Below are 16,388 nucleotides of genomic sequence, written 5' to 3'. Positions count from 1 at the left end.
AAAAAAAAAAGAGAGAGAGAGACAAGAGAGAGAAAAGGGAAAAGATAAGAAAAAGAGTTGTAATTAAAGAGCAGTGAAAGGGAATTCCCAAATGTGTATCAGTGAATTCAAAAAAATCACACTGTTTTGTGGTGTGGGGGATCCTGCTAGGAGCTGGTTCCCCAGGGACTGGTTATGGGGGGGGATGGCGGGAAGGAGGTATGCTTGAAAATTAAAAGGAAGAAGAAAAAAAAAATTTTTTTTCCCTTTTTTTCCCTACTCTAATTCTTAACCCAAATTAAGTTATAGTCACCTCCTTGGTGTCACCGCTAGGACCCCTTATTGGCTGGCCTGCTAAAGGCAGAAAATCCTACCGTTTCCAGGAGATGTGGTCAGAGCTCAGCCACCAGCAGCTTCTCAGTCCGCCATTTTCCGGGAAACCCCCCCCCCCAAGCTTTTTTAAAGGATTTCTCAAAAATGAAAACTAGCTCCAAGTCCTTTTGATCCAATGAGAGCTGTACTCAAGATGTCCTCGGATCCGCCCTCAGGGTCGCGGTGGTCCCCGGAGGCTCCCAAGAGAAAGCCCCCGAGCAACAGTGCTCCCTCCCGGTGCGGCCGCCCAGCATCGCTCTGCAACTGGCCGAGGAGCCGCCTTCCCGGGCCGAGGACAGTGCCCGGCGCACCCGCCTTGCCCGCCGCTGCCTGGGAAGTCTGGAGTAGCCCGCCTGCTAGTCCGCGCCACCTTTACTCTAATTCTTAACCCAAATTAAGTTTTAGTCACCTCCTTGGTGTCACCGCTAGGACCCCTTATTGACTGGCCTACTAAAGGCAGAAAATCCTACCGTTTCAGAAGATGTGATCAGAGCTCAAGCCATCAGTCTGCCATCTTCCAGGAACCTCTATTCCATGTATTTTATCAAAAGTCCCTAATAGGAATTTGTTTTGAGAATTTGATAGCCAGGGTGTGTATATCAGCTCTCAGCTCTGTGTCTGTGTCCCTGTACCACATGGGAATAAGGTGACTCAGGGATGTCCTGGTGCTATGGTATCTCTTCCTTCTCTCCCCCGCTCCTGTCTCTTTTTGAATGAAAAAGGCTGTGAGGCCATGCTTAATTAAGGTCAGGACACCCTGAGACTGACAGACAAACAAACAAAAAAACTGATTTTAGATCTTGTAGGTAGTAAGGACTTTATCTTTTTTGGTCTTTTTTATCAATAGGTATACAGTTTTAAATCATACATTTTTATACTGGAATTTAGAAATTTTCTCATTAAACCTTAACCTGTGACTAGGAAATTTTATCTTGTTAAGTAGTATTTTGTTTAATGGAATAAAATATTTGATTACATTGATTCCCTTAAATAGGTACTATTACCAGAGGGGCATTCTGGCAAAAGTGGAAGGTCAGCGCTTGGTGTATCAGTTTAAGGAAATGCCAAAAGACCTTATTTATATAGATGAGGAGGATCCAAGTTCCAGCATAGAGTCTTCAGATTCCTCACTGTCTTCTTCAGCTGCTTTAAGTAGAAACCAAGCCAGTCGGTCAAGAGTATCTTCAAGTCCAGTGATGAAGGGAGTCACTACAGTTTTAAAACCAGGGAATTCTAAAGCTACGAAACCCAAAGATCCTGTGGAAGTTTCACAGCCATCAGAAGCTCTGAGGACAGTGCAGCCCCAACAGTCTCCATATCCTACCCAGCTCTTCCGGACTATTCATGTCGTGCAACCAGTACAAGCTGTTGCAGAAGGAGAAGCAACCATAACCAATAACATGCAGGATGAAACAGTAAATTCTTCTGTTCAGAGTATTAGGTGAGATACTCATAATTATTACATGTTATTAGATGATGTTTTGCTCAGTGGATCAAAATTCAGCAGTAAGAATAAAAGTCACACATATTTCAAGCTAGTACATACTGCTTAGTCAACATACTGCTTCAGCAACAATGTATACTTGCATCATTGATTTCTTTCTCAAATATTGAATAATACTTAAATTTTATCCTATCAATATAAGCTCAATCCACTATACTTTTTGTGTAACTGGATTGGCCTATACAGGAAGGGACATACATGTAAGAAAATTCCAAGAGGGTGGCCAGGTGGTGGTAGAATGCATACATTACCATGCACAAGGGTAACTTCAAGCTTCTGGTCCCTGCCTGTAGGGAAAAAGCTTCACGAGTGGTGGAGCAGTGCTTTCTTTTTCCCTCCCTCCCTCTCTCTCAATTTCTCTGTCAGAAATAATAAATAAGGCAGTTCAAAGAGTAGACTATATATATATTAATATATATTAATTTATATATATATATATATAATTGTTCTTAGATTGATAGGACAGAGAGAGAAGTAGGAGATGAGAGAAAGAGACACCTGCAGCCCTGCATCACCACTTCTGAAGCTTTCAGGTGAGGCATGCAGGTGTCTTTCTCTCTCCCTCTCTCCCTCTCTCCCCTCCCTTCTCAATTCTCTGTCTTGTCCTATCAAATATAAGAGAAAGAAAGAAAATGAAAAAATGGTCACCAGGAGTGGTGGATTCATAGTGCAGGCACCAAGCCCTAGCAATAACATTGGTGGCTATAAAACAAACAAATAAATATAAAGAAAATACATTAGTGCTTAAATATTACAGAAAAATTATTAGGTATATGAACTTTGAAATTTACCAAGGAGTAATTTTCATAAAATACTGTACCAGAGGTTTATTTTTGTTGCTAAGTTGCTGTCATTCTCACTCTTCATTTTTTTTTTTTAATGTTGCTCTGGGTGGATCAGGTCATGTGGAGAACCAGGGTGAGCACAGATCTCTCTACCCTGAAGGGAGCTTTAATGCTGTGGTCTCTCACTTCTCTCTGCCTCTCTGTAAAAGAAGTAAGACGCTTACAATCTTATAACCCACTATTCAGTGTAAACAAAAACAGAAAAATAAAAGAATAAATTGGGGCCAGGTGGTGGCACACCTGGTTCAGCGCACACATCACAATGTACAAAGGACCCAGGTTCAAGCCCCTAGTCCCCACCTGCAGGGGGAAAACTTCACGAGTGGTGAAGCAGGGCTGCAGGTGTCTCTCTGTCTCTTTCCCTTTCAGTCCCCCCTCCTCAACTATTCTGTCTCTATCCAATAAATAAATAAATAATGAATAAATCTTTAAGGAAAGAAAGAGGGGCCAGGCAGTAGTATACCTGGTAGTGTTACCATGCTCAAAGACCTAGATTCAAGCCCCCACCTGCATGGGGTATCTTTACAAGTGGTAGAGCACTGCTTCAGGTTTCTTTCTCTCCCTGCCTCTCACTCTCTACTAGAGAAAAAGTAAATTAAAAAATAAATAAAACAGGGTGGGGGTAGATAGCATAATGGTCATGCAAACAGACTCTCATGCCTGAGGCTCCAAAGTCCCAGGTTCAATCCCCCATACCACTATAAGCCAGAGCTGAGCAGAGCTCTGGTTAAAAACAACAACAACAAAAAGAATGAAACAGGAAAAAAAGTAATAAAACACACCAATAAATAAATGAAGGGGGGGTCGGGCGGTAGCGCAGTGGGTTAAGTGCATGTGGCGCAAAGCGCAGGGACCGGCATTAAGGATCCTGGTTAGAGCCCCTGGCTCCCCACCTGCAGGGGAGTCGCTTCACAGGTGGTGAAGCAGGTCTGCAAGTGTCTATCTTTCTCTCCCCCTCTCTGTCTTCACCTCCTCTCTCCATTTCTTTCTGTCCTATCTAACAACAATGACATCAATAACAACGATAATAATGACCATAACAATGGTAAAACAACCAGGGTAACAAAAAGGGAAAAAATGGCCTCCAGGAGCAGTGGATCTCTGGTGCAGGCACCGAGCCCTGGCAATAACCCTGGAGGCAAAAATAAATAAATAAATGAAGAGTTGCAACTGCCCACAGTTAAAAAAGATAAAATAGAAGGGGTGGGGATAGAGCTCATTGATGAAGCACATGCTTCACTAGTATGAAGCTCTGGGTTTGATTTCTCACCACCTAAGGAAATAATAGAAAGTATTCATCCCTAGTTGAAGTTATTCAGGTCTTAAGAAGTGATAGTATGTTATAATGATTAAACACATATGCTGTGTACTCAGGTGGCCTCTTATCTAACCAGTAACCTTATGGAATGCTTAACCTCTATGTTTTTTCATACAGAGAATGGTGAGTGGCAAAGCTTGTAGATATAATCTGTATACTGACTATATGTAAATACTATTTTTTTAAAGATTTTTTTTTTGATAGGACAGAGAGAAATCAAAAGAGGAGGGGAAGACAACAGAGGGGAGAGAAAGATAGACACCTGCAGACCTGCTTCACCACGTGTGAAGCCAATCTCCTGCAGGTGGGGAGCCGGGCTCAAACCAGGATCCTTCTGCCTATCCTTGCGCTTTGCACCATGTGCGCTTAATCGGCTGCGCTACCGCCAGACTCTATGTAAATACTATTTTTTCTGTATGTCCAAGGTATATGAATATTTGCCATTGGAATTCCTTAAGTCTTTTTTTACATAAAAAATTGGTTTTAGACTGTAGCTTAAAGTACTATACCAAGGATTAGATTCTACCCAATATATCCTGATTCAGTTGGGCAGGAGGTGTGAGAAGACCAAGTATATTTTAGAAAAGCTCCCCAATTCCCCCAGTTACTCTGTCTTTCCTAGTCTTCCCCAGATTTCCAATATTAGTACATCTGAATATTTTTTTAAATATTTATTTTCCCTTTTGTTACCCTTGTTGTATTGTTGTTATTGATGTTGTTGTTGGATAGGACAGATAGAAATGGAGGAGGGGAAGACAGAGGGGGAGAGAAAGATAGCCACCTGCAGACCTGCTTTACCTCTTGTGAAGTGACTCCCTTGCAGGTGGGGAGCCGGGGGCTTTAACAGGGATCCTTACACCGGACCTCACACTTTGCGCCACGTGCGCTTAATCCACTGCGCTACTGCCTGACTCCCAGTACATTTGAATCTTAATTCCCAGTACATTTGAATCTTAATTCCTGACCATACTCTGCCCACCTGTTAAATTCACTACCCAATTCACATTCTTTTTAAACTATTTTTCGAAAGAGCATTTAGTCCTTTTGTAGACTGATCCTCACAGAGGTGATTATCCTGCATGAATGGTTGGATTATAGTCATCCTGTGTCTTCCCAGGCTCTTTTTAATGTTGGCTGAGTTGTACTGAACCTTCTTTAAGGCTTATTTATGAGAGAGGGAGAGAGAGAAAGAATAAATGAGAGAACACATCAGAGCATTTCACTGGCACATGCAATGTTGGGTACTGAACTCAGGAACCCATGCTTGAAGCTTCAAGGCTTTGTCCACTGCACCACCTCCAGGCCACTGTATTGAGTCTTCTTTTCATTTTCCCACTTGGCCTATTTGTTTTCTCTTCCAGGATTTCATTTCTCACATATGTAGCAGACCATATAGCTTATATTACTTAAATTTACTTTTATCTATTGGAAATAACTAAAATTTAGTTTATGGAGACTAATCCAGTTAGCCATTGGAAGTAGCAATCATCTGTTGTAAATTATAGAATTCAGAGGAGACACACTTAGGATTTATGCTGATTTTCTCAATTAAATTGTTTTAATGGTCAAACTATAGATTCTATACCTATGAACCTTTAAGTTACATTGACTAATGATGATATTTATGCACCCCTTTCTTCCATAAATGAGATCAACAATTTCGCATAAACTGGATTTTGTATTGGAGGATCTTATGCTATAGGTTTTTTTTGTTTTGTTTTGTGTCTCCAAGGTTATTGCTGGTGCTCGGTGCCTGCACTGCTCCTGGAAGCCATCCCCCCCCCCCGCCTTTCCGTTGCCATTGTTGTTTATCGTTGTTATTATAATTGTTGTCCTTGTTGGACAGGACAGAAATTGAGGGAGGGTAAGACAGAGAGGGGGAGAGAAAGATAGACACCTGCTTCATAGCTTGTGAAGCGGACCCCCCTGCAGGTGGGGAGCCAGGGTTCGAACCAGGATCCCTACGTTGGTCCTTGGGCTTTGCACCATGTGTGCTTAACCCGCTGCGCTACTGCCCAACCCCCTATAGTTTGTTTTTTTTTTTAAGAGAGACTTAGGGGGGTTGGGCGGTAGCGCAGTGGGTTAAGCGCGCGTGGCGCAGAGCGCAAGGACCGACTTAAGGATCCCGGTTCCAGCCCCCGGCTCCCCACCTGCAGGGAAGTCACTTCACAGGTGTTGAAGCAGGTCAGCAGGTGTCTTTCTCTCCCCCTCTCTGTCTTCCCCTCCTCTCTCCATTTCTCCATTGTCCTATCCAACAACGAACGACATCAACAATGGCAATAATAACCACAACGAGGCTACAACAAGGGCAACAAAAGGGGGGAAATGGCCTCCAGGAGCGGGGGATTCATGGTGCAGGCACCGAGCCCAGCAATAACCCTGGAGGGGGGAAAAAAAAAGACAGACTTAGGGCTGGGAAGATAGTAAAATGATTATGAAAAAGAAGTTCAAGCCTAAGACATTGAGGCCCCAGGTTTCCTCAGTACTACCATAAGCCAGAGCTGATGAGCAGTGCTCTGGTCTTAATCTTTCTGATTAAAATAAATAATAAATATATTTATTTAAGAAAAAGGAGGAGAGAAAATCAGGGCATCTCCTCCTCCTTCTTTATTTCTTTTTTGCCACCAGGGTTTTTGCTGGAACTCATGATAAAATGAATCCACTATTCCTACAGACCACTGTTTCCTCCTCTTCCTCTTCTCTCTCTCCTTTTGATAGGGGGACCCCTGCAGCATTGTTCAGCTCTGGCTTTTGGTGGCACCAACAGTTGAACCTGAGACTTCCAAACCTCAGGCATGAAACTCTGATGTACCAAGAGTGGTATCATCTCCTGAGCCCCTGAGGTGGTTTTAAAAAAATTAGTCTAGTAACTTATTTTAGTTCAGTTTTTGCTGTTGTTGTTTTTTTTTTTGACTCATTAGTGATCTACAAGATGATAACAAGGGTATAGTTCCACATAATTAAGTTGATTTTTAATTGCTTAATGATTTTCTCCTAATTAAAAACAATTCTATCCGTATAGTTTCAATTAAAAACAATTCTATCCGTATAGTTTTGTAACTGTGTCTAATTTTATGGCACTACCCTTCTAATACTAACATGTGAATTAAATGCTTGTTTTATTATTTGTATTTTATTATTATTTTATTATGCTTGTTTTTATTATTTGTATTTATTATTCATTCAGTTGTCTTCAGGGCTTTACTGCCGAGAGAGGCATGCACCATAACTCTGGAGGCAAAAAAAAAAGAGAATTCAAGAGGGGGGAGAGACATCTGCAATACTGCTTCACTACTCATGAAGCTTCTCTCCTGCAGATGGGGGGCAGGGGCTTGAACCTGGGTCTGTGTGAATGGTAACATATACACATAACTAAATATACTACCTCCCAGTCCTCCAAGCGAGCTATTTTGCCGTAATGTTTATGTAGTGTTGGGGAATGAATCCAAGGCCTTCCATGTTTGATACCACTGAAAAGCTTCTACGAGCAGTATTGCCAAGTGGCCTCCCTGGTATAATTTTGTTATGTTTCTGAGAGAGACAGAGGTAATAGATTACATTGATGCACCATCTGTGTATCTACCCTGGTCCCACCTCTGGTACTTCCGATGGTGTGGGCTTGAACTTGAGACCTCAAGCATGGCAAGGTGTGTGCTCTGGGTATCAAGATGTTATCTGGGTGAGCTATTTCCTGCTCCCCTCAGATACATTTGTTTTGTGACACCCTCCTCTTTCCCCAATAGTTGATTTCCTGTTAATGTGACACTTTGCGCAGTCTTTTTTTTTTTTTCCCCCCAGATGGTATCATAGATAATGGCTAAGAGGTGTGCATTGGATATTTATTTTAAAGATATATTTGTTAATGAGAAATTGAAAGAACTACAGTGTCACTCTGGCACATGTGATACAGGAGATCAGTCTTGGGCCTTCATGCTTGAGTGTCCAGCACTTTATTCATTGCAGTACCTTCTGGGCCACTGGTGTATGGGATTTGAAATGCATAACTTATATTTTGTCAGAATGACTTAAAGTTTTAAGTAATACAGAAAATGTTAATCTGGTTACTTTTGTTTTTTAGTCTCAATAGAACTATACAGTCTCCAGCCCAAGTTCCAGTAGTTGTGTCTCCTGGGAATCAGCAATTGCATACAGTAACACTCCAGACAGTGCCAATCACAACAGTGATAGCCAGCACTGATCCATCATCAGGTGCTGGGTCTCAGAAATTTATTTTACAAGCCATACCATCATCTCAGCCCATGACAGTACTGAAAGAAAATGTCATGTTACAGTCACAGAAGCCAGGCTCTCCTCCTTCGATCGTCTTTAGCCCTGCTCACGTACAGCAGGTCCTCACTAGCAACGTTCAGTCCGTTTGCAATGGAACCGTCACTGTGGCTTCATCTCCATCCTTCAGTGCAACTACACCAGTGGTCACTTTTTCTCCTCGAAGTTCACAACTGCTTGCTCACCCACCTGGCACTGTAATCACGTCAGTTATCAAAGCTCAGGAAACAAAGACTCTTACACAAGAAGTAGAAAAAAAGGAGATTGAAGAGAATTTGAAAGATGATCTTGAAACAACTGAGCAACAGCCACAGCCTTATGTGATGGTTGTATCGAATCCCAATGGCTTTACCTCTCAGGTGGCTATGAAACAAAATGAACTGCTGGAACCCAGTTCTTTTTAATTAACATAACAAAGGAATGATGGATGATTGCTTTTTTTTTTTAATTGAACAGTTTCAGTTGTATACAAACTATCTAATTGAGTCAAAGAAAGCTTCAACAGAAATTCCTAATTTTGTGGATATTTAAAATAATTTAGAATTTTTGTTAGATGAGAAAGGAAAACACAAGAAAGTTATTTGTTTTCCAGTGTTTTGGAATTCATTTGTGAAGGAACAGGTATTTTATACTATGAAGACATTCTTTTGAGACTTTTTTTTTCAGTTGCTATCTCAAGCATTTTTAAAGTTTTTTTAAGTTTTACATTGTATTAACTTTTCTGAATCTTTTGTAAATATAGTACTTATAAGAAAACAGGAAGTTTATATAGGAACTATGTTCATTCCATTTGTGTAAGTTTTGAACACTGAGTACAAGATACTTATTTTATGCTTTGTCAAAACTATGTTTTCACTTAGATTGACTTTAGTTGGACGCACTGAAGAGTGACCTATGAATATGTAAAATATAATATTAAAGGCTGAAATCTGCCTGAGATGGCTGAATTTGTTTTAGGAATCAGGATTATATGAAAACATCAGTTAAAAGAGTAGTTCTCCTGTTAACTAGTTTTAAAATGTTGGGTAAGCCACTTGGACTTTTTTTTGGCTTCAATTCTCTCATAAAAGGAATAGATACATTGGATTACATTAGATTTCAAATTTCCTTTCTAGTTCTTAATATTATGAACTCCTATATTTTAGTTATTATACCATTTAAAAACATTAGAACTGGGTGGGGGTATAAGAGACTTTCATTCCTGAGGCTCTCAAGTCCCAGGTTCAATCCCCCACACCGACATAAGCCAAAGCTGAGCAGTACTCTGGTAAAAAAAAAAAAAAAAAAAAAATACAGCTTATTTCCTAAAAGATACTGCAAAAAAAAAAAAAAAAAAGTGGCCACACAAAATTCATTCTTCTATTACCTGTAAAATATCTATGTTCATTAGCCTTTTATACCACTATGTACTGTGGTTCATAAATTTATGTTGCTGAGGGTTAAAGGATATACTGCTATTCTGAAAGAGTCAAGGTTCTTTCATAAGGGCCCAGAAAAGCAACCATGCTTTGGGCTAGTTTGGCTGAGTAGGGAGTTGCTATAAAGAACATAATTGCTTTATATTTTGGATCTTTTTTTTTTTTAATTGGGGGCAAAGGGGAGAAATTGCATACAAAGAATATACATATATATATATCCAACTTTCAGAAATAAGTTTTTAGATTACTTTTTCAGCTGTAAATAATGTACATTTAATTTCACAAGGAAATTTTCAGCAAATTTTCTAGTATAGCAAATAAATTTTTCTAGATGGAAAAATTATGTTTAGAGGTCTAATATTATGTTTTCATATTACAGAACGAATTTGTATTTAAACAGAAATTTAAATTTTGGAATCCTCTAAACCATTTTGTATCTTTAATTGGTTTATTATTAAATAAATCATGTAAAAATTCTGTTTCTGTTTTAAAGCAAATGTTTACATGAGATCAGATATGTTCAGGATGGCATGACCATAGACATAAGCAAATGTTTTTGAACAGGTATATAGAAAATACTGGTAGAGGGGCCAGGCAGTGGTGAACCTGGTTAAGCACTCACATTCCAGTGTCAAGGACTCAGGTTCAAGCCTCTGGTCCCCACCTGCAGGGGGAAAGCTTCACAGTTGAAGCAGGGTTGCAGGTGTCTATCTTCCCCCTTTCAATTTCTCTGTCTTTATCCAATAATAAATAAAAATTTTAAAGTACATAACTTAGAAAATACTGGTAGTACTCAAAGGGTTACTAAATGGCTAGATCACAGAGTCCATTAGTCTAGGTTAGAGCTGCGGAGTATTGTCCTCTCATTTTATCTACCGTGCCCAATGGCAGCTTCTAGAGATAACAAATGGATTACCAAGTGCCAAAAAATCAGACAGCAATATAACTTCTCGGCAATGGTATTGAACACACATTTAAATGAAAACGTTTTTGGTCGCTAATAAGGTAGTTCATTTGTAGTGCACCTGCCTTGCCATGTGTGCAACCTGGTTCAAGCACCTGGCACACCAAAGTGGAGTGCTGTGACAGTGAGAAAAACTTTGACACTGCGGTCTGTCTCTCCCTCTCTTATTTGGAGAGGTCAGTGTGGAGCAGTGAAATCTTACAAGAATGAGGCCTGCGGGGCCAGACTCACCAGCATGAGAACATGGACTCAGGCCCAGAACCCCCACCTGCAGTGGGGGATGCTTCATAAGAGTATTAGTGCTCCTGGTGTCTTTCTGTAGTCGCCCACTCATTCTCCTTGTCTGTGTAAGAACAAGTGGCCACTAAGATCAGTGGCATCATGTAGGCACTGAGCCCAGTGATAACCTGGTAGCAAATAAAATTCAAAAGCTTTAAGGCAATGAAATCTTTTGGTTAAAAATAGACAGCAGCCAGTGTGGAACTATACTCTGTAATCTATAATCTATAGTTAAACCACTACTGATCACAAAAAATAGCCTGACAACAAAATAAACAACTTTTTTTTTTCCCTCCAGTGTTATCTCTGGGGCTCAGTGCTGGCATTATGAATCCACTACTCCTGACGGCCCATTTTTTTTGTTTAGGATAGGATAGAGAAATTGAGAGAGGAGGAGATAGGGAGAGAGAAAGACACCTGTAGACCTATTTCACTGCTTGTGAAGTAACCCCCTGCAGGTAGGGAGTTGGGGGCTTGAACCAGGATCCTTGAGCTGGTCCTTAAACTTTGTACTATGTGCGCTTAATCCCTGTGGTCCACTGCTAGACTCCCAATACCAACTTCTAAAAGGTCTATTTTTCCTTTCAGAATATCTTATTTGTCCATACATTCCTTTTTACTATCTGTTGTGCCATCCTAATTTTAAGCTTACACATATACATACTTTTTCTCTCTTTTTTTTTTTTGCCTCTAGGGTTATCACTGGGGCTCAGTGCCTGCACTATGAATCCACTGCTCTTGGAGGCCTTTTTTTTTTTTTTTTTTGATGGCCCTTGTTATTATTGTCACTGCTGCTGCTGTTGTTGGATAGGACAGAGAGGAGGGGAAGACAGAGAGGGAGAGAAACAGATACCTGCAGACCTGCTTCACCACTTGTGAAATAATCTCCCTGCAGGTGGGGAGCCAGAGGCTCAAACTGGGATCCTAGCACTTTGCGCCATGTGCACTTAACCCACTGAGCCTGTTTATTTTTAACCAAAAGATTTAATTGCCCACCCCACCTGCCTCCCTTTTACTTTCAAAACCACTCACCTCTACATGAAGTATCTATTTCCTAGAGAGAGGTGAGCCAAAGTCTGATGTTACTTATCTTTTCCACAAAGGTCTTGTTGGGGTAATGTGTTGTCTTCTATATCATCTGTGACTCCCTTATATGTTGTTCTCCACAACCGCATCTAGTAAAAGCACTAGACAGAATTTCCTAGGTTTTTCAACTTTAAAGCACATTTCTGGTGTAAGCTTGATGCTTTGTCTCATGACCACATTTATTTTTTATTTATTGCTAAACTACTCCTAGGCTCCACTTCATGTTGGCCAAGGAGTGAACTCCTGGAGCCTCTGGGGCCTCAAGAATGAAGACATTTTACATAACCATTATACTCTCTCTCCCTGGCACTTATAATAACAGTTTCTTCTAGTTGGGAAGTTTTGGTGTGTTCCTATCTCCCCCATCTGGCTAATTCTACATACAAGCACTTGCTTTGCAGAACTTCAGAAGATCAAACTGTCAGTTTGGGATTTTGGTCATAAACAGCATAGATTCTAATTACAGCATAAAACTTTTCTAAGAATAGTGTATACCTCACAGAATACTAAAAGGACCAGAAAATCAGGGTTAATTTGAACCATAAAACTAGGAACAAAGTGTTAAAGGCCAGGCAGTGGGGTACCTCGTTAAATGCTCACATTACAGTGCACAAGGACTCAGGTTCAAGTCCCTGGCCCCTATCTGCAGGGGGAAAGCTTCACCAGTAGTGAAACAGGGCTGCAGGTGTCCCTCTATCTCCCTCTCCCCTCTCAGTTTCTCTCTACCTGTATCCAATAATAAAATAATTTATTAAAAAAGGAACAAAGTGCAAAACAATACTGCACACCTGATCCAGTGAGGAACTTGTAGCCAATGTTCAGCACTTCTTCTTCTTCTAGCATTTGCCCTTCTTCCGTAGCCAGTTAATGGCTTTGAAAGTGACTGGGATCCATGTGGATTCAGTCGGCTAGGAAGGATCGTCAGTTTCCCCAATGAATGGGTACTCACGGGATGCACCACAGGAAGGTCAATCCAATGCATCCCTGTTCAGCACTAAAACAAGCTTATACTTCTGTCTCTACTTCTTTGAGAATTTGATCTTGATATACACTACTGCATCTAGAGAGACTTCTCCAGGTCTTTTGTTGTGTCAACTACTAGTTTATGTGATTTGAAGTGCTTAGGTCAAACACTCATGACTAACTCCAAGATAAATTGAGAAAGCAAGGTGAGTTCTCAACTGGCTTGGGATTTTCAGTTTCTAGAGAAGTTTATTCAGTTGGAACTAAGACTGGACTTAAGGAGGAGCTTAGATACTGAGGTGCCCAAAAGAATGACAATGTCCTTTCTATGGCAAATCCAACTTTGTGTGACCTTAATTTACATAATTTGGTTGGTGATAATTTAGAAAAAATACAAAGTGAGAAAACAAAACTAGAGGATTTGAGAGGGCCAGGTGGTGTGGTGTACCCAATTAAGTGCACATAATACAAAATGCAAGGATCCAGGTTCAAGCCCCTGCTTCCCACCTGAGGACACTTCACAAGTGGTGAAGCAGGTTTGCAGGTATCTGTCTCTCCCTGTCTCCTCTCAATTTCACTTTATCCTATCTAATAAAATGGAAAAAAAAAAAAAAAAAGGCTGCCAGGGGCAGCAGATTTGTAGTGCTGTGCTCCAGCTATAGCCCTGTAGGCAAAACAAAACAAAAATAGAGGATTTGGTAAGGTTCATCAATTCTTACTAGTTCTTAATTCTGTATACTAGCTCTTTTCCCCCAAAATGTTCTTTTTAATAATTTATTGGATAGAGACAAAAACTGAGAGGGAGGCAAGAAACAGAACGAGATACCTGCAGCGCTGCTTCATCACTCACCAAGCTTTCCCCCTGCAGGTGGGGACTGGGGGCTTAAACCCAGGTCCTTGCACAATGTAATGTGTCCCCAGCTGGGCGCACCACCACCTGGCCACTTCACAATTCATCTATTTATCCTACCTGTACTGAAAGCCTTACCTTAGACATTTTCTCTGAGAGCACTTTAAACTCTTAAAACCTTTCTAATACTGTGACAGAACCCTCCTGTGTCTCCTTTATGATTCAATTATATACTACTGGTATTGTATGATATAATGAACCAGAGGTGATGTCATTTTCATAGTATTTAATTAGTGTATATGTGATTAAACGGATCTTTTCCTTACCTGTTTTCACAATCAAGTCATTACCAACCACCAGCAAAGAATTCTTCTCGGCTCTCCTCTAAACTTGCTTTAAAAAGGTAGTAAGAGGGGGTAGGGCGGTAGCGCAGCGGGTTAAGCGCACGTGGTGCAAAGCGCAAGGATCAGCGTAAGGATCCCGGTTCAAGCCCCCAGCTCCCCACCTGCAGGGGAGTCGCTTCACAGGCGGTGAAGCAGGTCTGCAGGTGTCTATCTTTCTTTCCCCGTTTTCCCCTCCCTTCTCCATTTCTCTCTGTCCTATCCAACAACCAACGACATCAGCAACAATAATAACCGCAACAAGGGCAACAAAAGGGGGGAAAAAGTGGCCTCCAGGAGCGGTGGATTCATGGTGCAGACACTGAGCCCCAGCAATAACCCTGGAGGCAATAAATAAATACAATATTTTAAATATAAATATTTTTAATTTTTATTTCCTTTGACTATACACAGAGACTGTGAGAGAGGACTCCAGAGGAGGAAGAATGAGAGACACTGCTTCACTTGTGAAGCTTCCCCTCACTGTGAGGGCCAGGGGCTTGAACCCGGGTCCTTGTGCTTGGTAACATATGTGCTCAACCAGGTGCACTACTGCCCAGCTTCTAAAAACAAATCTTAAAAACCAAATTATTATATTTTTAACTTAAAAACCATATTGTATGGGGCTGGGGATATAGCATAATGGCTATGCAAAAAGACCCTCATGCCTGAGGCTTTGAGTTCCCAGGTTCAGTCCCTAGCACCACCATAAACTACAGCTGAAGAGTGTTCTGGTAAAAGAAAAAAAAAAAAAAATTCTATGGTGGTCCATCATGATTAAGAAAATCATATCCAGGGGCAGGCGTTGGCACACCTGATTAAGCACACACATTACAGTGCCCAAGGACGCAGGTTCAAGCCTCTAGTCCCCACCTACAGGGGGAAAGCTTCACAAACGGTGATGCAGGTCTTCAGGTGTCTATCTCTCCCTCCCCTCTCAATTTCTTTGTCTTTATCCAAAAAAATATATATCCAAGCTTTTCAGCGGACCACACACACCTAACCTATTGTAACATGGCATTTATGTAACTACCTCGAGTCTGCTTCTAACTTGAATTTAGGATCTACCAATTTTAGTTATCGTCGTCTAACGTGCTTCATATTGTCTGTATTACCTTTTCAACTCACTCTAGTTCATCTTTCAAAGCTCAGGCTCAAGTATCATAACCTCGAGAAATACCTATTATTTATATAAGGCTGTCTGGCTGATATAGCATGACTATGCCTCTCCCTTCTTTCATTTTCACACTTAAGGGCTGGCTTGAGCTTTCTGAGAGTGTTAACATCTTTGGATGCCAAAACTTAACTTTAGATTTGGGATGTAGTTAGCACAAGGTTCAGATCCTTGTTTGCTGTCTGAGCAACTCAACTCTCTCACCTCCTCCTGTCCCCCTCACGCCAGTCTGTGGAACTTACTGAAAAGTGCTACACCCTCTGCAGAGGTCAACGGGCTGTGAGGGAGGGCTGAGCAGTACCCAGTCAATTTAAGGCCGCCATCCTCCTTTCCGTGCCTAAGATGCGGCAGGTTTTTCTTAGTTCACAAGGACAAACAGGAGAAAGGGTGAAGTTTTTTTGGGGAAAGGCACAGAGCGCCCTCTGACACCCACCCCGTCAAAGCTCCCAAAGGCCTCCTCCTGTCTTGTCTCTGCAGGGGCAGTACAACTTTTAGCGTGTCCAGGTCCTCGGGGTTCCTTGCAAAAAGATCCTGAGTTCCAAGATGCCAGTAGCAGCTCGGCTCCCGGAAGAGATCACAAAGCGGATGACGTCACGGCTCACCCAAACCTGGTCGGCCATAGTGAGGGCAGTGGGGATGCTGGAGCTTCATCCGGCTGATGTTTTTAACAGACAAAGAAACTCGCTCAGTCACTCCATGTTCTCTGGGCATAAGCAATACTCACAAACGTGCTTCTGAGTTATTTGTCACGACAGCTCCACCTGGAGCGCAGGGCGCCGTGAGAAACAGAGGGCCTAAGGCAATAGGCGAGGCCTACGTAACTACGGCGGCCGGGGCGGGGACCGTACGCACAGGTCACGGGGGCCGGAAGGGAGGAAGCGGTCCTCCGCTGTCCCAGCGGGCCACGCGGTTGCTCTCCTCCCCCATTTCCCCTTCCCTCCCCCCGGCACGCTGCGTGGCTGCTCATTG

At 41.7% G+C, this 16,388-nt stretch overlaps 1 protein-coding gene across 4 annotated transcripts in view; it reads left to right on the top strand.

The window, feature by feature from the left end:
* ELF1 (E74 like ETS transcription factor 1) overlaps positions 1–9,924 on the top strand; it is a 107,848-nt gene extending 97,924 nt beyond the window's left edge. For all 4 annotated transcript variants that reach the window (XM_060191437.1, XM_060191436.1, XM_016188845.2 and 1 more), the window contains 2 exons: positions 1,346–1,792; positions 8,097–9,924. In XM_060191437.1, coding sequence (XP_060047420.1) covers positions 1,346–1,792; positions 8,097–8,709 — 1,060 coding nt within the window. In that variant the 3' untranslated portion in view covers positions 8,710–9,924. The remainder of the gene's footprint in view (positions 1–1,345; positions 1,793–8,096) is intronic.
* Positions 9,925–16,388: the final 6,464 nt, after the last annotated feature.

This window comes from Erinaceus europaeus, chromosome 5 (genome assembly GCF_950295315.1).
Source record: "Erinaceus europaeus chromosome 5, mEriEur2.1, whole genome shotgun sequence".
NCBI lineage: Eukaryota > Metazoa > Chordata > Mammalia > Eulipotyphla > Erinaceidae > Erinaceus > Erinaceus europaeus.
The sequence above is the reverse complement of the archived record's forward strand: the minus strand, read 5'-3'. Positions and strand labels throughout refer to the sequence as shown.